The following is a 21815-nucleotide window of genomic DNA, read 5'->3' as shown; positions in this document are numbered from 1 at the left end:
GCCCCGCGGCCCGGCCGCCCCGCCGGCGGCGCTCGGGAAATATGAAGAGGCGCTGCAGCTGCGGCGGCGGTGGCGGCCACTGCAGCTCCGAGCGGCGCGCGCGGCGGCGGCCGAGGCGGGAGGCGGCGGGGCCGGGCGCGGAGGGACCGCGAGCGCGGAGAGGGTCGGGCCGGGCGCGCGGGGCCCGCCGGCGCAGAGGGAGCGCGCGCCCCGCAGCCCCCGCCCCGCGCCCCCCGGGCATGGCGCTCCTCGGCGCGGCCGCCTGATCGCCGGCCTGTCCCGGCCGCTCGCGGGCTGCGGCCGAGGAGCGGAGCCGCCCCGTGTCCCGGCGCCGAGGCACTCGCGGCGCTCGGCTCGTCCCAGGCTGGAGGCGGGGGGGCAGAGCGCGCGCGGCGCCGCGGCGGTGCCCGGGGAGCAGGGGCCCCGGACGGCTAGCGGCTCGAGCGGTGCGGGGCGCGCGCGAGGTCCCGGAGGACGACTGGAGATGTCCTGTCTGTGCCGCCTCCTGCTCACGTACCTGTTCCCGGCCCTCGTGCTTCACGGTGAGTCCCGGGCGGGCGCCGCAGCGGAGGGGGAGCCCCGAGAGCCGCAGAAGCGCCCCGGGGGAGCCGGGCTCGGCCGCGGCGGCTCCCTGTCCCGCGCCGGCCGCGCGGAGCCCCTTCCCCCTGCTCACCCTGGAGGCGGGACGCGGCGCTCGCTGGGCTCTGAGCTCCTCGCCCCGCAGCGCCCGAGCCCTTGGCGGCGGGCGTTTTCTTTCTGGAAGGGTGCAAACCTCTCTCTCACAACTTTTATCTCCAGGATCGGTTGCCTCAAGTCCCGGGGAAAACTTTGATCCACGGTGGGATCTGCAACATGCAGACTGTCATGAAATCGCAGGCTTTGCGATCCTGTCTCCAGCGTCAGAGCGCAGGGGGCTCTTGATGTGGTCCAAGCCTTTATGGGGCTGTGAAGAGAAACTGGGAGTATTTAGCAGAAACACAGCGCGCGCGTGTCTGTGTGCCCTTACCAGGACTAGTGGTTTTTGAAAGGTGGTTTGGGGGCTCTTTCCCAAGTAGACTGGATGCAGTTTCAAAGAGCAGGGGACTTCTGATAGCCAAGATGTAATAATTAAACGAGTCTGCGAGGTTCACCAGAACTTGACGTCTTATTTCCCTCATGCCATTGCTTGGTCATTTTGTTTCTTTGCTTCATGTGCCACATTTTCTCAGGAGCTCTAGTAAACTCTTACCCAGAGAGCATTAGCACTTTAAAAGAGTTCCAGGAATTGCCCTGAGAAAGAGAAGACAATTGCCTGGGAGTCACCAAGGCAGATTCTGTGGTGGAATGGTGTTGACCATCAGGACAGGCCGTGGCAAAACCCATGGTGCTGATTCAGGTGTCCTGAGCGAACCTTCCTTAGTGATGGACACCTGACTTTTCTTCAGCAGAGTGTCTCCACCAGGAGCTTGGCTCTCCCTCCTCAGTACCTACCACCACCCCCCCAAACCCCTGCAGACCAGATCACTACCCTCCAGGACACTGCTGTGGATAGAGCTCCAGGATGCATTGGAGCTAGCACTGCAGATCAGGCTATGAGCCACCCTAGAAGATCTAGGAAGGTTAACCTGCAAGCTATGCATGGCAATTTTGTTGTCTGTTTTTTGTAGTCCTACTCTGGGCAGGGGGCTTGGGCCGCGCAGCTCCGCAGGCCTTGCAAACATGTTGGGCTGGGCCAGACCTGCCTGATGGCCAAGGTGTGTTCTGAACTCTAGTGATTCCCAGACTTTAAAAGTCAGGATGGAAAGCTTGCAATTCGAGGGCCAGAGAGAGAAGCTATAATTATAGGGTTGCACTCCTAGGCCCATCTGCTTAGAATTACAGAGTAGTTTTCATCTTTGGCTGAAACATGAAACAAATCAGAGCCAATGAACAGATCAAACAGCAGCTGCCACACACACCAGAAAAAAGAGGGAGAGGGAGATGAAACAGAGAAAATGGTTCTCTTTAAAAAAATCTGTTGTAATATCTGTGAAGAAGAAAGATAGTATGGTCAAATGACTTTAAAATGAAAAATTACTTGAAATTTGGCAAAACAGAATATTTTTTGCATAAAACCATTGACTTTTGGACCACAAACGTGATCCTCAGCGGTGCAGCCTGGGCCAGTTCATACTGAGATTTTTCTCTTTCCTCTGATAGGTAGAGGTTGTAGTTATACTTCCTACCCCACTGGTCCCAGCTAGGGTTTTAATAGCTGGCAGGTAACAAGAGTCCAAGTATGTCCTTCATGAGGTCTGGGTATAGCACAAGTCTCCAGATTCGAATCTTAGTTGGCCTGAACACGGGATCAGGGATTACCCAGACACAGCTGTGCCCTTTCCTGGAAGAAAGTCTGGAAGGAGTATGGTCGGGACAGTCTGTGTGGTAAATGGTAAATGGGAGGGCTATGGGGCCAGACCTGTGGTTGTATGTGCATGTGTGCTTACACTATGTGCACGTGTGTGTATGACAGGATAAAAGATTAAAACACAAAGGTTTGTGACGTTTAATTGGATGACATGGATAACCCTACAAAAAGTTATCCAATTTTAAAGTGGATCTACAATGGCAAAGTTATTAACACTGGAGTCTCCCAAAGATCTACTTAGATCCTAGGATGCAGGGAATGTCCAACTCTAGGGAAGAAAATAAACAGGGAATAGTTCTTCAATGTATAAATTCTCAGGATTTAAGAAAGGCTTGTCATAATTCATCAGGATAATGTAAAACACCAGGAAAGAATTGGGTGTTCTCCCTTTCCCCCTTTTTTGCCTGAGTTTTACTTGATTGAAGTAGTTTTGACAGAAAATGGGTATTAATCAACCTAACCCAAGAGAATGGCTGTGTCATACTCTGTAGTTAGGGGTTTTGTAAGCATTTAAAATTACTGTAGTAACAGATGGTGCTTGATCATATATTTTAATAGGCATTATAAGTTTGAAGGAAATCACCTGAAATCTCCTTAGAATGGCTTAATGATTTTTTTCCTGATAAGCATTTTATCTTGCTAACCATCTGTCTATTAATGGTAGTGATTAGTAGGTAAATACATATTTTCTGTGATTATAAATGTACTTGAGACAAACATTGATAAATTCAGTTTCAGACATTATTTATAGATTGTTACACTGATAAGTCATATTAATATGATTAAAAAGTTTGCAGGCCTTCATGAAGTTCTGTATGAGGATGCTATTGGCATCCAGTCTTTGCTCATTTTTTTGGTTACTTTTATTTCAACTAATTGCAAGTTATAAATCACTTTTAGGTCCTGTAACTGAGTAAATTAAGCTCTGATAAGCCTCGAGTCCATTGCTTATTTTTCCTGTTTTTTTAAAACTGGAAACGTAGTGCAAACTCAAGTTCAGAATTTGATGGCATAAAAGTATACATGTCAGTGTTACCTTCCTCTCCCTCAACTTCTGAAAACAACTGCATTTCTTAATCCAAAGAAAACCTATTGAATGTTGTGAAGGTATGCAGCTGGAAGATGTGCATTATCAGTTTTCTTTGCTTAAATGAAAAGCCACAAAAGTCATTCAGTTCCAAAAACACAGGTTAGCATGAGGTATTCCAGAATAAATGGTGCTTGAGTGCACAGCAAAGTGCTAATTCTCTCTGATTTTAAGTTTTGGAGCTGATGTTGGGAGAGATATTCTTATTCCCCAGTGCTGCTTACTTTTGTAAAATTCATTGTCTTTTCTGAAAGGTGAAGACATTTTTAAAAATATATAATATATATTTTATTGATTTCAGAGAGAGGAAGGGAGAGGGGGAGAGAGACAGAAACATCAATGATGAGAGCCATTGGTTGGCTGTGTGCTGCACGCCCCCCACTGGGGATCAAGCCCGCAACCCAGGCATGTGCCCTGACTGGGAATCAAACTGTGACCACCTGGTCCATAGGCGGGTGGTCAACCGCTGAGCAACACCGGCCGGGCGGTGAAGACATTTTTGAGCTATTTTATTCGAGCATATATTCTTTCAAAATACTAAAAAACTGTATATTTCCAAATGATAGCTTAACCAACAAAATCTGAGGAAATACCTTAAGGTAAAAAACAAGACTCTTTGAAATGCTATTTTACTGAGGATAGTTCTTGTAAACAAGAAAACATTGTCTTTTCTGCACCTTTCCCTCCTTAGTCATAAAATGAAATGTTAAAAAGGAATATGACTCATCTGTTCATAACGGGGCAAGGTTCTGAGACAGATGTTAAGTATTATTTTGGGAAATAAATTGACTTGCTTCATACATATGGCCAAGCAGATCTATAATCGCCATGTTCATTTGTTTTTTAAAAATGTTTTTATTGATTTTAGAGAGAGAGGGAAAGAGAGCTAGAAACATGGATGAGAGGGAAATAGCAATGGGCTGCCTCCTGCATGCCCCCCACGGGGGATTTAGCCTGCAGCCTGGGCATGTGCCCTGAGCAGGGTCAACGGAGACCTCCTGGTGCATGGGACAACACTCAGCCACTGAGCCATACTGGCCTGGCGCTGTGTTTATTCTTTTTTCTCCCTAAATGAGGAAAGAACTGAACATGAGTGGGTAATAGCCTTGTGCAATTGCATACTGTTTAGGGACAGATTGATAACTTTAATCAATTAAAGTAAAGCATAAAACATGTAAGACTAGAAATATAAAAAGATAGGTCAGTGACTGTATACCTTACTGAAAGCTTACATAGCAGGACATGTCAATAGACTCTGCCTATAGAGTCAAAGTGATTACAGAGGAAACTTCAGTAAAAAACCTGCCATCATCCTCCAAGCGTCACTTCTCACTATGTCAAGATTATGAATGTATAGGGTGTTCAGTTCTCTTTAATTGCAGAATAAAATTATTCTGGAAATTCACATGATAGTTACCTAGGTTAGAAAAAGGATATGATGTCCCCCCAAATAATTACCAGTATTCTGTTCTCCAGATTCATTCATTCAGCTAACCTACTATGTGCCAAGTGTCACTGCTTGCTAGAGACGTGGGTTGTGAGGAAGACCAGTCTCCCTTTCCTAAAGAGTCCTGAAGAATATCTAGGGGTGAGGAAGAGAAGTCTATCACAGAGCTCCAGAGCTGGGAGGATATCACTTTGGTTGACGGCAGCATTTTCCCTGCTGGGGGTCCCAGCACGCACACGCACACACACACACGCACGCACGCACCCAACTGTGTTGAGGAGCATGGGTGTGGCGGCAGCAGCCAGGTACAGACCCAACATGTAAATTTAGCAGTCGGTGGTTCGACCCCAGTGTCTAGCCTGGGGACCATGGCATTAGAAGAAAAAGACACAGAAAATTACCTTGTGTTCAGCTAAAATCAGTTGGAGCCAGGAATTTGAAATCTTGACTTCATTATGTTTCTCATAAAGGGAAAATACTTATAGACATGAAGTTTTAAAGATTGGCAAAACCAGCTCTCTTTGCTTTTATCTAAAAAAATAATGGAAATAAAAACAAGAGCTTGGTAAGCACAGGTATCCATATGGTAGTAAAATCCAGTAGGTCTGTGATACATACATGCTTTTATTCCCAAACATGAAAAGCTGTGCTGGAGTTTATCTAGCAGTATCCACTTCAAAGCACACATTTACTGTAATGACTGCTTATTTAATTGGGCAGGGCAATTTCATGGCTAAGTAATTACCTGCATTTAATCTAATCAGTCTCATTTTATCTGCTTCAGGTTTTTAGGTATCATACCAGTTCTAACCTGAGAATATTTTCTCACTCTGATTTTCAAAGGACTATATGTCACATTATATAAAGTACAGAAACATACAAAATGAATTAGGAAAAAAAATCATGTAAAACCCTCCACCCAGAGACAACCATAGTTAATATTTTGACATTATACTTATTTAGCCTTTTTCATTGTGGTTTTTTTTTTAAGCATTAAACTACATATATAGACACTAATCTGATCAAACATTAGTTTTCAAAGTGTGCTTGAAAATTGTTTCCTTCCCAACTAATTTTACATTTCATTATATGTAACCTGGTTTGGAACTTTTGGTTCTCAATCTACATAGGCAGGTAAAAAACTGAGGAATATATCTAGAAAAATCTGGGATGGGGACATGGAGTGTACTGTCCTTGCATTTTTCCTATCACATGTAAAAGCAATGGTCCATGCCTAAAAGATAACCTCACACATAGATAGTAGGCTCTCAACTATTTATTGAATGAATGAATATTGGCTTTCAAAAGGCAAGCAGTCACTGTACCCCTTCCCTCTCCCACACCCTTCACCCTTTTTGGCCCCATCCATGGACTGGGTTGCTCTTTGAGGGCACTATGGGTTTAGGAATAAGCTTTGCTGCGGATGACTGTGGTAGAAGTCCTATGTTTGTCCCCTTTGAAAAATGTGCTAAGGACTGCTTTCTCCATGCATAATCTGGCCAATTCAATGATGTAAACAGTTAGCTGGCCACATAGGCTTTGCATTTAGGGTGTAAATCTGCAGAAATGGTCAACCCTATGCTTCCTTTCATTTTGGGAAATCTGGTTTTTTATTTGGTAGCACTGGAGCTTTCACTCTCTGAAGCATAGACTGTTGCATTGATAATAGTAATTAAGATCATTCTACAGTCATTTAGGATTACTGTTGTGGAGTAATTTATTCCTTTGGAGTAAATCACTTGTGCATAACACACACATGCACAGATACACACACACAAGCGCACACATGGGTGCACATGAATAAATGCTCCAGAGCCCCAGGGTCTCATTTAGTTCTCTGGAAGTGGTGATCTATAAAATTGTACCCTAAAGTCTTCAGGAATTAATTTGTTTTCAAGCGGTACACAATTTCCTTCCAGAGCCTACCTTTTTCTCCTGCACTTACTTGTTATATTATTTGTCTTAATTGCTTTATCTGGGCCCAGGTCATGGACCCCTGATGTTGGAGACCATTTTATAGTGAGGTCACTTTGATAGCTTCCTTATTCGGGATTCCACTGGCCTGGGGACGGTGTGGAGAGCTTCCAGTTCACTTGGTATCATCGACTGGCTCTTTGTGGAACACTTCATATTAACGTGTGGTTCTCCTCTTACTCCTTTCTTTACCTATATAGTAACTACCATTTGATAAATGAGATGAAATATGCATAAAGTGGGTTGTCAAGTGTTATACAAACTTTAGTTATCACCCATTATTATAATGATTACTTTGTACAGGAAAAAGGCACATATCAGATGACTTAACCCAAATCCACCTCAAAGACTGAAAACTCACAGCTACTTTCTTACCATATAGTTGTTATTTAATCCTTAGAGATACTCTTTTCCTTGGATTCATTTACAGCAAAATATTAATGAATGGAAACCCAATTAATTAGTTTTCTCAATTAACCAAAACTTCTCAAATCCTCAATTAACCAATTAACACACACACTTTCTCACTCTTGTCTTATAAGGAAAATAAGGGGAGAAACCTTTCATGGCTTAACCAGCACTGTTACCTGTTCACTTCAGTACCTCTGTATCCAAAGTACCATTTTATGGGCAGTGATGTTCCTAATAATGACCTTGAGGCTTCGTGAAGAACCTGAATCATCTGAAAAAGATCATCGTGTCAACCGCATTCAATATACAGTGGCAGAATTTTCAACAACCAAATATTGTGATTAGCCAACACTTCCAATTACACAAAAAATCCAGTTAAGTGGAGATTTTAAAAAGTTATTGTGTATAATAAGCACATTTATTATTATAAATAATAGGTATACTCAGACAGGAACTATCATTGCAGGTAGTTGCCATACTTAAGTACTGCATCGCTAAGTACCAGGATGATTGATTTACAGAATTTAAGATGTATTAAAATAGGACATATAAATATTTTGCAAAAATTTCTCTTCATATGGAGTGCTGAATTAGTAGAGGCTCCTATCTTCCTCCTTCCTTCTTTCTCTCTTTCCATTCTTCTCATCTTTTCTTTCTTTTAATATAATTTCTTGGTAATATCTCTCCCTATAACATGCAAAAAATGGTCGGTGCCTCTCTAAGACTACAAAAAATATTTACTTCCATTTGTTGAAAGAGGTTCTCTTCTTTTTCCCTTCCTCATTTACTCAACCATTGTAGAAGCTTCATAATTGAACTTCTTCCTTCCATCTGCTTCCCATCCTTCCAAAAAAGGGAAAAGCGATCTTTGCAAATGGAATTCGTATCATGCCATTATATTGCCTAAAATCTTTTGGCAGCTCCTCTTCACCTTTCCAGTTAAACCCACACTCAGTGTGACACATGGCAGTCTTCATCATGGCCCTGTCTCTTGCTGCTCCTCTGCCCTGGGCCATCCTGTGATCTCCCCTCCCTGAGCCTCTCCAGTTCCTCCTACACAGGCCTCTCCTGCCTGCCTCCTGTGTTTGAATGTGCTGTGTGCTCTGCTTAGACCACTTCTGTTCAGTCTTCAAGGCCTAGCTGCCCTTCCATGAACCCCAGCAAGGATGAATTCAGAGCCTGCTGCCTCTGTCCCTAAGAGTCCCTCTACAAGCCCTTATGGGGCCTGGTTTCTTGCCCAACTGAGATTCCCTCAAGGCATAATGTTTGAAGTTTCCATACCTAGAACAATACCTGTCCCTTCTGAGCCTTTCTGACTGTTTGAGTAAGTTGCTAGTTTCAGTCCCACGTTGTAGTTGACACACTCCAGGTGACACAGTAAACTCAGGGGTCCGTGGGTTGACTAGAAGTCCAAGTCTGGTCTCTTTGGAGGGTACACCGTGGCTGATCCAGACAAGGAAGTCTTGGGGTATAAAGATACAGCTCTTACACTTGGCTTCTCTTGGTGCTTCAAATGACCTATAATTCCCAGCCTTCACAAGAAGGCCGTCCATACTTTCTTTTCTTTTTAAAAATGTGTTTATTGATTTGAGAGAGAGAAATAGAGAAACATCAATGTGAGAGAGAAACATTGACTGGTTGCCTCCTGCACGTGCCCCAACCAGGGATTAAACCTGCAACCTAGGTATGTGCCCCAACCGGGAATTGAACCCCTGATCTTTCAGTTTGTGGTACGACACTCCAACCAACTTGGCCAGAGTGGCTGTCCACATTTTCCACATCAGATGAGCCAAGTAAATATTGGAGACTGCTGTCAGTGGACTGCAGACCTAAGAGACAGTTTCTCCTACCGACAGCAACTCCTGCTTTTACTTGACCCATTTAATTTTGCTCCCTAAGAGTAATCAAGGGGTGGAGACTTTGAATGGAAAAGGTAAGAAGGGAAAAATATCAATCCCTCCTCTCCTCCACCCTGAAAATGCAGTTTCGCCCTGGAGTGCAGGCCCAAAATCACTGTCCTGAGTACTGTGCTCACTGTGGAGTTCTCCATCTGACTGCTTGCTCTCACATTCTCTTGACTGACAGCCTTGCAGGTTCCTGTGCCTTGCTCAGTAAGCACAATAATGCAATGGAGATTTGACTCTGGAAACCCTGAGTAATTTATATTCTTGCCTACTTTCTAATGATTACATATTGGTCCCTCTTGGATTCTATTTCTTCCACCCTGGGTTAAAAAGCGTAACTGTAGGTGTCTTTCCTGTGTGACTGTAGCCTTATGAATGACCCATGCACATCCTGACCTCACCCCCTCTTCCTCTGCCTTTGAACTCCCAGCTTTCCTCCCAGAACCTCCTTCATCATCTCTACCCTGTTCTCTGACATCTAGGCCTGTGAGACCTTAAGAGCCTCAAGGTCAGAAAAAACGTATCTTTATTCCCCTTTATGCTTCGGGCCTCTAAAATATTTGGAGTAACAGTGAATAGGTACTTGTTAAACTGAGTGGAACTTGTCAGCAACCACAGAGATTGGCACTTTGGGTCCCACCCTCTTCTACATCAGGGCTACCAGTTAGCTTTGCCAGAGAGCCCTGTGTCTTTACTCTGAGTACTCTGGCCATCCCAGAACTCAGGGTGAGCTTGGCTCTGGGTGACTTTTATCATCATTTTAACTGTACTATTAGCTGGGAAGGTCTTTTTGAGAGTGGTCTAAGAGCTTAATTATTATTTAAAATAACGGCTAACATTTAATGAGAACTATGTGCCAGGCCCTGTGTTAAAGAAAACAGACCAACCCTAAGAGATGGGTAATGTCATCCTCTCATTACAGATGAGTAGATTAAAGCTTAGAGAGGTTAAGTAATTTAAGGTCACAGTGCTAATAGTGTGTTTCATCAATGGTAAGATATATATATATATATATATATATATATATATATATATATATGTTTTATATTTTAAGATCTTTGCAGTGGATGTACATCTTAAGGTCACTGGGGGTTCCAGTCTCTGTTAGCCTGCAGGTAGCGGTTGGGAGAGGATGACACTGTCTTTGCCTGGACGCAGCTGCTCACCACATCAGGCACAGATGTCATCACATCACTCACTTCCTTTATGTGCATCCCTCGTACTCTGTATCTTGAGTCTAGTTGCAAATAGGCTGGTTTTAAAAATAAACATTTGAGCCAAGCATGCTTGATTTTACCCTGCATAATTCTTATAAGTTACACTCTGAACACAGAAGAAAAATCACTGTGAAAGTCAGACAGGCCTCTCTTTTTAACCTTCACCTGAGGATATGTTTTTCATTGATTCTAGAGCTAGAGGAAGTGAGAGGGCGAGAGAGAGAAAAACAGCTATCGGTTGCCTCCTGTATGCTCCCCAACAGGGGATCGATCCCGAAACCTGGGTATGTGACCTGACCAGGAATCGAACGGAGATCTTTTGGTGCACGGGATGACGCTCCAACCTACTGAGCCACACCGGCTGGGGCAGACAGGCCCTTCACAGAGCAGTGGAGTGTTGTTTGACATTAGTGAAGCAAATTGATCACTGGAGGAAGAACTTCAATTCCATATTTTCTCGCAGGGCAACAATCAATCGCTTAGAAAGAAAGATATCCACACAAAAAATGAGATGTTTTGGGTTTTGTTATTGAGATATGTGCAAAGCAAAGGGATTACCTTTCCCATATGATGCAGTACAACTAAAGGCAAGACATGGCCACTTCTTTATGAATAGATAAAAGAAATGTCAAAGCAACCAGAGGCCGCTGTGCGTGATTCATGTGCATCTCAAGACTCTGAAGGCATTGTGTCATCCTTTAAATATAAGCACTTTTGCCTCTGGTAATAAAATAATGATGCACCTTAACAATCATTGAAGTCTTGGATAGGGTGAAATCCTTTAAGTGGCAGATCCAGTTTTAAATTCAAGCAGCCTAGCTCTGGAGATTTCACCCACATCCACTATCCTCCAGGCTTTTTATCTTTACAGGAAAACATTTGCAGGGTGTGAAGGGGTTTAAAAATCAGTTTTTAGCACATAGCTCAATTGATAGTGAGTTGATGGCATCTTCACTAAATGTTCAGTGTCATATTTAAAGTAGAATCTTCCCCAACTCCCAATGCCTCATGACTTGAATTAAAATTGATTTTAAGTTAGCCACATCACAACTGATAACCAGACAGCAGGCTGTGCTCAACACTAGACTGATGAGAGTTTACTACTGTTTGTAGGATAAACTACTTACACTGCAGATGAATTTAGGCCTATTATTCCTTTACCCATTGGAACTAAAAAATGTGCAGTTTTGTAGTAATCACTCTTAATTTTAAACTCTGTATTGCATATTTTGTCTCCGACTTTACGGGGGTGAGGAGGGGCCAGACTTGGAAGATACTGGGGGGAAATGCTATGCCCTACCTACATTGTAGGGCAAGTATATGACTTGCACCACTGAGAGGGCATCCATTTGGAGAAACCAGAAGATACATGACCTGGTGTGAGCATATGGGAGCCACACGAGGGAGCCGATCACAGTTGGGTTTTCGGAGCTGTTCCCTGGGTCTTTCTCCATTTCATCAAAATTCCCTTTTCACTGAGGCTGGTCTCCTCACCCTTTCCCTTCCTCACCTAAATGGGCCATGCACTGGTCATCCTTCCTGATGACCCCTCTCTCACCTCGCCCTTCAGTCCCATCTCCTCCTCTTTGGTGTCTCTAGAACATGTCTGTTTTTCTTCTCTACATCCCTTGTGACATACATTTGTCTGCGCTGCACAACTGCTCATTTACATGCATGACTGCTATTTCATAGATGCATGGATTGGAGTTAAGGCTTTGCTAGGAACTAGCCAAGGGACCTTGTGTAAGCCCATGTTTGTTATCACCATGGACCTCAGTTTTCTCACCTGGGGAATGATCTCCCGGGACACTCCCCGCTTTGGACTGTGGATTTCTGAAAGCAGAGGCAGTGATAAAGCCTGGTGGCGTCAGGGGAGGTGTACATTTCCCACTTTCAGTGATTTTCCTGCCACAGAGGTGGATCTTCAGCCTGATGCGTCTGCTGTTACCCACCTTTTTGCCAACTTCCACTATTCTTTTTCAGGGCTGGGAGAGGGTTCTGCCCTCCTTCATCCAGATAGCAGAGCGCATCCTAGATCCTTGGAGAAAAGTGCCTGGAGGGCGTTCAAGGAATCACAGTGTCATCATATGCTCAAACATCTCCACAATGGTGCGAGGATCACTGTGCAGATGCCGCCCGCGATCGAGGGCCACTGGGTGTCCACTGGGTAAGAGGACCAAGGCAGGAGGGGCGCAGGAGGGACTGGGGAGCACACTTCTATGGAAGGCCCTTTTTAGGGCTTCTCAGATGCATATAGACTTTATATAACGTACAATGATTTAGGTGTTGTCTAAAGTCTAACTAAGCCAAACAAGGCTTTGAAATTCTGGTTGGTAAGGAAACAGAGCTGAGTACTGTAGAAATCACAGCTAAAGCAGAGATGATATTGCACCACTGTTAACCACAGTGTGTGAGTGAATAGGTCCTTGTTTACCGAACTCTGTGGGACCACTCCTGTATAAAAAGAAACCATTAGCAAGTGAAATTAGCAGTCTGTGTTTCTCCAACCCTGAAACATGACTTGCAAGTTTCTGATGGTCTAAATATTCCAGCCATATTCTGGTAATTTAATATATAGCTTCAGGGTTCTAAGAGTAAGTTAAAAGGTTCTCAAGCTACCTCTACTAGCCAGGCCATAGTTCTTGGATTCTTTTCCAGGCTGCAGAGCTGAGATTTATCCCAGTTTGAGCTCTGGCTTATCTTCCATTAGAGCTTTTAAAAATAGCCTAGAGGCAGACCTGCAGTTTTCCTCCTACCCATTAAATTGTTGAGAATTAACAAGGCTAACTCTGGGATCTGATCACTTCTCCCCTGCAGCCTCTGGGCACCTTGGGGAGGGATCAAATAAATATGGAGAAGAAAAAGGGATTTTATAAGATGATGAAGACCCAGAGGTGGTTTTTTTACCCATAAAAATTGAGTTTCTCAAAATAAGCACGTGATAAATATTTGCACAAAGTTAATGACGTACTTTTAAGTAATTTATTATTTTATTTAACAGCTATTGGTTGAGTATACAAATATTAACTGTGTGCCAAGCATTATTCTAGATTTTGTGTTTATAACAGTGAACTAAACAAACACGGTCCTTGTCTTCAGGAATTTTACAAATAAACACACACAAAGAAGTACTATGATGAGGGAAGAAACAACAGGTGCTAAAGGAGAATACCGGAGACCCTATTTTAGGATGGGGTGGGGTCACGAAAAGTTAGCAAAGAAGAGGACACTTGAACTGGGATGCGCTTGGACTGAGGGAAGACTGAGAGAAGAGCCTTCCATCTGGAAGAACTAGCAAAGCCTGGGATGGAGAAACCACTGATGCAGAGCACATGTGCCTGGCTGTGTACACCAGGGGGAACAGCTCCAAATGAGGCTGCGAGGAGGGTGGGGTCAGCTCCCAGGGTACCTTGAAGCCAGGTCTCCTCTCTGCGTTTAGCTTTTACTCTAAGAGAACGGAGAAGTCAATGAAGGGTGTTCAGCAAGGCCCATGCTTAAGACATGATTCAGCTCTGGCTGCTGTGTGGCAAATGAATGGTAGAAAAAGTGGTTTGGGGATGACCAGTGAAAAGCTTTGTACCAGTTCCCTCTAGAGATGAAGGAGGCTTAGGTAAGGATGGCGGCGGGGCAGATGGAGAAGTGAATGGACTTGACATATGCCGAGCTCCAGAGGCCAAATCAGCAGAACGTCAGTGCTTAAATAAAATATTAAAAAGAAGTGATCTTCTTAGCTATACCTCAAGGGACATTAATCTCTTCTCTGCTCACATTAAACTCTTTCCATGGAGGAGAATTCCTGGGTCTTCTTTCATTCCTTTTTCACAGATGATGGATCCTCAAAGAACTTCTGAGTGCTTTAGGTCTCTATGGTGTTATTTTGACATCAATTGACAATCTTTACCTAGTGAAAGGTACCCACTTCAAAATAGTGCTTGTCTTTTACCAGTTTAACTAAAAAACAGAAATGTTAACAAGTTTGAGAACCACTGGCCTTTGGGAATTCAAGCCCATTGTTTGATTTAGCAATGCTGAGTCAACTCAATCCAGAATTAGTGTATATAAGTATATTATATAGTACATAATATATATAATATATATTATTGACCTGAGCAGAGTTATGAGACCAAAATTAATGAGATGAAAGTCATGATGTAACTGAGACTAGGATCTAGCAAGAGGTATGGACAAATTTTTTGGCTAACATATTAAAGAAAACATCATTTGCCTGGTATGGGCTCTGCTGCATGTCTATGAATTGATTACAATTAGGACAGTGTAAGGAAGGTATGTAAGTTCTAACCTACTGGGCCATTTGTGCTCTGTCCACCCAGTCCAAGTATTTCTGGCCTGGGAATTTAGCATTTATGTCATGCCACAGCAAAAAACCATTTTATCGTTGTCAACAACTCAAAACAAAAGGAACCCTTATTACTGTTGTTATATTAGCTTAATGTTAGTAACTGCCTCTTTATTTTTCTAGAGGGAAAATTGATTTTGACTGGAAGGGAGGGCGAATTTCTGATTGCCTTTAAGTGACGCCTCCCCAAGACTAGATTCCATTTTAGCATGATGGACATCTAGCCCCTGCCTGCTCTAGACAAGGTCCATAAAACAGAAGTTGTCAGGAAATCAGTCATTTCTGAGCTTGCATAAGGGAACTTCTTTTATAGGCTAGAAACATAGTCTTTTTCCTTCTTCCTACCAGCAGGGAAGAAATTTCTCTGTAAGTTAGGCCTGTGGGTAGAACTGGGGATAGCAGATTTCTGCTCTCCTGGCCTGTTCATAAAGCGAATGAAAGGCTTTCTGATGTAGAATGATCAGACTCATAGGCACTAGGGCCGGGCTGCTCTGGTTCACCATCTGGCTCTGATGCTGGCTGGTTATGTGACCTTGGCCACGTTACTTAGTCTCTTGTGCCTCTGTTTCCCCATCTAAAATATGGACAATAATAATACCTACCTAACTCAGAAGTTATTGTGAGGATTCAATGAACTGATATCTATACAGGACTTAGAACAGAGTAAGCATTCTGTTATTATCGCTCTAGCTTCTTAACACTGTAATGAATCTCTTCCTCCTGCCTTTGGGCTCTAAAAAGCCTCTCTTCCCCTTTTCTTCTTCAGCTGTGAAGTGAGGTCTGGCCCAGAGTTCATCACAAGGTCTTACAGATTCTACCACAATAACACCTTCAAGGCCTACCAGTTCTACTATGGCGGCAACCGGTGCACAAGCCCCACCTACACCCTCATCATCCGAGGCAAGATCCGCCTGCGCCAGGCCTCCTGGATCATCCGCGGGGGCACGGAAGCCGACTACCAGCTGCACAACGTGCAGGTCATCTGCCACACGGAGGCGGTCGCCGAGAGGCTCAGCCAGCTGGTGAACCGCACGTGCCCCGGCTTCGTCCCTGCTGGAGGTGCCTGGGTGCAGGACGTGCCCTACGACCTGTTGCAGGAGGAGGACGGCTGTGAGTGCACCAGGGCCGTGAACTTCGCCATGCATGAGCTGCAGCTCCTCCGGGTGGAGAAGCAGTACCTGCAGCACCACCTGGACCGCCTGGTGGAGGAGCTCTTCCTTGGCGACATCCACACCGACGCCTCCCAGAGGACGTTCTACCGGCCGTCCAGTTACCAGCCCCCCCTGCAGAATGCTAAGGTACCCCAAAGCTGATTGGACGCAGGGCCCTGCAGCCTTCTCTTTGTGAAGTAAAATGAGGGCCCTAAGGAGTGATGTGTCAGTGGGGTCAAAGGGACCCCATGACAGAGAGAGAACTGAGTCATGAGGGAGGTACTGGTGAGAGGTGAGAGGAGTGTCAGAGCACTTCTGGGGCAGGGACACATCACTAGAGTCAGGAGACCTAGTCAGCCACCAGTTTGCTCTATGATTTGGGGCATCTATTTTCATATTTGATGTGGGTGGTGGTTCTGGGGTTGGTGGTATGGTAGGGTCTCGGGTGGTTGTCCTAGAAAATTCCTGAGGCTCCTGTCAACTCTTAACACTTTAGGAACCTTGTCTGTGATTCTAAAAGGAAAGCAGGAAGGAAACACGGAGACATTCTAACCACACGTGGGAAAGACGGGTGATCCCAGCCCTGGAGGGGGTGGGGAGGCTCTGGGGAACAGTGACAGTGCTGTTTGCGTAGGACTGTAGACCCCGTGAAGATCTCCCACCCACATCACTACTTTCAGACTTCACAGCGACCCTCTGAGGGAAATGTTACCACCCTCATAGGCAGAAGAGTCCACTAAGGTTCAAGGGTTTAGCCTCCTGCCCAAGGTGACCCAGTTAGTTTCAGTGGAACGTGAACCCAAACCTCTTTCTCCAGACCCCACACTTGACTGAATGAAATGTCAAGTCACTGTGATCAGAAAAGAGAACAGAGCAGGGCAGGAAACCATTAAAACCTTACAGTGCCCTTTTCTCCAATGATAGTCCAATAATTACATTTGGAATTCACAAAGCATTTTCTTCCCACAGGCTCAGAGTTCGTGTCAGCAGGTAATGCAATCATTTCCACTGCAGGAGTCAGGGAAGCTCAAGGCAGGGAGGGCGTGCGGGGCTCTGATCACGGTGGACCAGGGTGGGGGCAGTTTCCTCTAGAACAGCAATTCTAATTGCAGGGTCTTCTTTGACTTCTGTTTGGCAGTTCATTTATTTTTTTAAAAACTCTTTTTTCTTCTTAGTCCTTTGAGCTCATTCATGACTAGTGGAGAGATCACAGAATACTTCCCCTGCCAAGACCACTCAGCGTTATCTTTTTAGCTGTGCTGTTGTGAGCTCGTGTAATGAAAGTCGCCCTTACTATAATTGTGGGAAATCTGCTGAGGAAGCCCACTTGGCAGAGGCCACTTCCTCTGGACGCTGGTCAGGGATGGTCTTGTGTGTGAGGTGAGGTGAGGCCGACTGAGGGCCGAGGGCTTCAGACCCAGGACCCCCTGGGCTCTCCACACTCAGCTAGCTCACCAGCATGGTTCAGAATGCCACTGGGGTAGTTCCAGTGGAGAACAGGGGCCAGGTCCACTGTGTTCTGCCTCACAAGTGCCAGAGGCACTGAGGGGGGGAAAAGGTGAGTTAGGGCAGCGAGCAAGAGGGCACCGTCACGCCCGCTTCCAGACATCCTCTTGGGAAGGGTGAGGTGGGGGAGCCTAAGCTCTGATGTTCCACACTTAGATGCAAAAGCATCAGGAGAATATTCCACAGGGCGGCACCTGGCTGAGGGCCTGCTTTTGGGGAAAACGGAGGAGTGATGAGCTTCAGTTCCATTCTGGGACCTTTCTAGTTGGTAGCATTATCCAGAGTCTGTGGTGAGTGCTGCAGCTAAATAGCACTTTTGTTGAAATCTTTGGTGTGTGATAGCAGCCAGGAAAGGGGATTTTCATACGTACATTTGGCTCCCTCTGAGTACAGTTTAGCCAACTTTTAAATTATCTCTGGTGATGGGAGGTAAGAATGTCATGAATAAAAATGTTCCACAGATAATTCAGAAAACTCATGGGAGCCAAGAATGCCAGCCCCTGTCTCACCCTGAACCTTTCTGAAGATCAGCTAAGCCAGCAGAGTCCTTTCCATTCCTGCTCATCCTGCAGGGGGGACACTAATGAGCAGCAAAACAGCCCCAACTTGGGCAGTGAGGCAAGGGGCTGAGGAAGGAGGAAGGAGCCGAGTTGCTCAAGGAGGAGCCAGGGTACAACCCCAGAACTGCCTGGGCTGGAGTCAGGACCCCTCTCTCCAGCTCTATACCTGACCTTGGGCTGGTCATCTGCACACACTCAGGTTGAGATTTTGTTTCCTCACCTGCAGATGCCTTATTGGCTCTTTGATCTCTTAAGTTCTTTTTAGGACTCTAAAAAAGAAACTATTAATATAACTATTTTGTTTTCTTATCCCTCTCTCTTATCCCTCAAACTCACTGTTTTCCTTCTGGTGGCATGGCTCTTCAGAAAGTCTGAAAGATAAAACGAAGATTCCTAAGACTTGTAGTTACAGACAGTTCACTCTCCCTCCCTCCTCCGGTTCTGGAGGAGGGAGTTCTTCTGGTCAATGCCCTTCACTAAATAGAGCCTGGTTGTTGGGAGAGCAGAAGCATACAGTTGTGGCTCTGGGAGGAAAAATGTCTTGAAAGTGAGTTATTGACATTGGCATGGAGAATTAAGGATGAGAGTTGTAAGGCTGACCATCTCAGAATTTTTATAAACAGAGAGTTGAAGAGTTTTTTGCTTTTTTAAACATCATCTGGATAAATTGGCAAGAATATGGACTTGGAGATGGTAGCCAATCTGGAATCCAGTTCTCCTGTGGTCATCAGCTAGGGGGCACTAGTAGTGTTACCTGACCTTTTGGAGTCTTAGTTTCTCTTTTCTTTAAAATGGTAAAAATAGAAGATTCGATTGGGTTAATATGCACAATGCTGTCAGCATCTGGAAAGGGCCCCTGGCCTGGAGTAAGGAACCCTTGTGGGCATATGGCTCCTAGAGGAATGAGAATGACAGTTGACCGAGGGCATCAAAGTATTTTTTGTTACTGTTAATCCTCACCTGGGGATATTTTTTCCATTGACTTTTAGAGAGAGTGGAAGGGGGGAGGAGAGAGAGAGAGAAATATCAATATGAGAGAGATACATCAATTGGTTCCCTCCCGCATGCACCCCGACTGGGGCCGGGGACCTAACCTGCAACCTCGGTACATGGCCTTGACTGGAAACCGAACTCAAGACCCTCAGTGCTTGTTCTGACCTCTAACCACTGAGCAACATGGGCCTGGGCACATCAGAGTATTTTATGATGCCTCGCTATAAAACATTTCCTCCCATTTTCTCCCCCCTGCTCTGCTAAGGCAGTTATGGAAACATTTACCCAGGTCTTAAGAAAGAAACTCTTTAAACCCTAGGTCTGATTCCCTCATTCAAGAAATATTAAGGGTGGAAAGAACCTTGGGTCTTCGATATTATCCAAGATGTACTGCTAAGTAAAAAAAGAATAAAAAAAAAAGGAAGGTATGGTACCATTGTGTAAAACTAGTCATAAAAGAAGATAAGCTTACAAAGGAGTATTTCTGGAGGGGCACTTAGGAAGCATAAGGGTTCCTTCGAGGAAGGGGACTGAGTAGCTGGGGAGACAATCAGACAGAGACTTGTCACTGTATCCCTTTTGGTTCCTTTTTAAATTTGTGCCATGATATTAAATTACCTAAATGCAATTACCACACAGAGTTAAAAGGCGTTTTAACGAGACTCTAAGGCTCAGAGCGCTGTGGCCGTGGATGAAGATGGCAGCAGGGCTGGGAGGGGAACCCGGGCGGGCGTCCAGGGCCCAGCCCGTGCTCCCCCCCCCCCCCCCCCCCCCCCCCCGGGCTGCAGCGGGGAGGGGTCCTTGGAAGACCAGGCCCCCAGGCCCTGGTGGCTCTGGGAGCTGAAAGGGCTCCTTCTTCTCTTGTTGTCCCTGGCATTGTGCATCTTGGCCTGCAGTGTGCAACAGAGTCTTCAGGAAGTTTTTAGATCCTTCCCCAGGACAGCTCCGAGAAGGAATAAATGGACTTGGCCCCTGGTGCCTGTCCAGACACCAAATGCGAAGCCCCGGGTGCTCCCCGCCGGCTGGGTCTGCGGGAAGGAGCGGAGGTGGGAGCGCATCCGGAACCACCGCTCACCCCCGCTGCCCCCCTCTTTGAACTCCTTGCCTTCCCTAATTGCCGGTCCATAGAGACCTGCCGAAAATTAGTTTAAATGCTAAATTGAGTTTGAAACCACTAGTCTTGGCCCCTCTGGAAACGGGACACCACGTAAAAATAGAAACTTTAAATCATCTTGTTTTCCTAAGCTTTATACAGCTTCGCTGTGAGGTTCAGAGTCCTTTGGCAAATAAATTATGTTTGAAGAAAATCAGGTGTGCCGGGAGGATTCTTTCAGGATGAAATTGGCTACTCTTCATTTAGAAAACTCAAAGCCACCTAAAATAACCCTGAGAGAAGATGCTTTGCCTGAATGGAGTTTAACATCTGAGCAGCCATTATTACCCTCTTCCTAGATTCTTGTGCAGTTGAAGATTTAGGGAGGTGCATTTTTCCTCATGATAGAATCAAAGTGTAATTAAAAGCAAACGACTGCTGGCATCGTTGGCAATGCCAAGCCTTAGTATCAGACTTGTTAGCAAATGGAATTGGTCTTTCTCCAAAATCCTGCCCTGGTTTAGCCACAGGGTCATAAATCAAAGGGTTTGTCAGAAAACCAGACAACTTTCTCCAAGTTATGTGTCTTGAATATTCTGCCCCTGCATACTTACAGCAGGGAGACTGCACATCGGAGGGAGAAAGCACCCGATGTGTTGTTTTTTCTGTTTTAATCCTTACCCAAGGATATTTTTTCCATTGCTTTTCACAGAGAGAGGAAGTGGGGGGGGGGGAGGAAACATCGATGTGAGAGAGACACATTGATTGGTTGCCTCTTGCATGGGCCCCAACCAGAGCCCAGGATTCAGCCTGTAACCAAGGTCTGTGCTCTTGGTTGGAATTGAACTCGGGACCCTTCAGTCCATGGGCCGACACTCTTAACCACTGAGCCAAACCCACTAGGGCATCACCCAATGTTTTTAAGAGTAGCTGGGCACTGTAAATGAAGGAGGAATTGTGCACTTTTTTGAATTGTGCACTTTTTTGAATTATATAGAAACCTGTAGGCTTGTGAACAAACAATTTGTTTCTGAGGAACCTTGCCTTTCGAAGTCTTTTCAGAGTATATGAAAAATACAGATGAACTATGAGACTTTCTCCTATCTGTGACATCAGAGGCCATGGCAGCGGACTTTTCAGCCCAGCTCCAGGAGACAGGTCTCAGCAGAAAGGGGTCTCTCCCTGGGCATTTGTTCTGTGTGGCTCCCAGGTGGGAGGGTGAGAGGGTGTCACAGAAGTAAGAACAGGAGGAGCCAGGTGCTCTTAGAAGAATTTCTGTCCCTTCTCTTGCTGCCAGTGTAGGGAGAGGTGATGGGAGATGGAGGAGGTGGTAGAGGACCAGGAGATTTAGGGCGTCATGACCTAAAATGGTTTCAGATGCCCCTCTAACCTTAAGGATGACACCTAAAGAAAATGGTGACCTTGCTCACTGGAGCTGGGTGTTTTAACTATAAGGCAGCAAATGTTGCGTGTTATATGAAATCGAGGTTGAATGATGGGATTTTGACTCTGAAAGGCTTGCTTGTGTGGACATTTTATGTGGGCCAGGTATGAAGTGGCGCATGGTTGTTGCTCTGCACAGATGCTGGCGTATACTTTTATTGCCGAAACAGTTTCTTATATATCTTGATTCCACAGTATTTCAGCAGCTAAACAGGCATGCAAAGTTGCTTTATTTAAGGAATTAGCAGACCAGGAAATACTTGTTGTCAGGGACAATGCAAGTGGT

General features: G+C 45.2%; 1 protein-coding gene across 1 annotated transcript in view; it reads left to right on the top strand.

The window, feature by feature from the left end:
• Nucleotides 1–400: 400 nt before the first annotated feature.
• APCDD1 (APC down-regulated 1) overlaps nt 401–21815 on the top strand; it is a 32638-nt gene continuing 11223 nt past the window's right edge. Inside the window, exons 1-3 of the mRNA XM_087818937.1 lie at nt 401–542; nt 12410–12593; nt 15550–16081. Coding sequence (XP_087675063.1) covers nt 485–542; nt 12410–12593; nt 15550–16081 — 774 coding nt within the window. The 5' untranslated portion in view covers nt 401–484. The remainder of the gene's footprint in view (nt 543–12409; nt 12594–15549; nt 16082–21815) is intronic.

This window comes from Miniopterus natalensis, chromosome 7 (genome assembly GCF_054644295.1).
Source record: "Miniopterus natalensis isolate mMinNat1 chromosome 7, mMinNat1.hap1, whole genome shotgun sequence".
NCBI lineage: Eukaryota > Metazoa > Chordata > Mammalia > Chiroptera > Miniopteridae > Miniopterus > Miniopterus natalensis.
The sequence above is the reverse complement of the archived record's forward strand: the minus strand, read 5'-3'. Positions and strand labels throughout refer to the sequence as shown.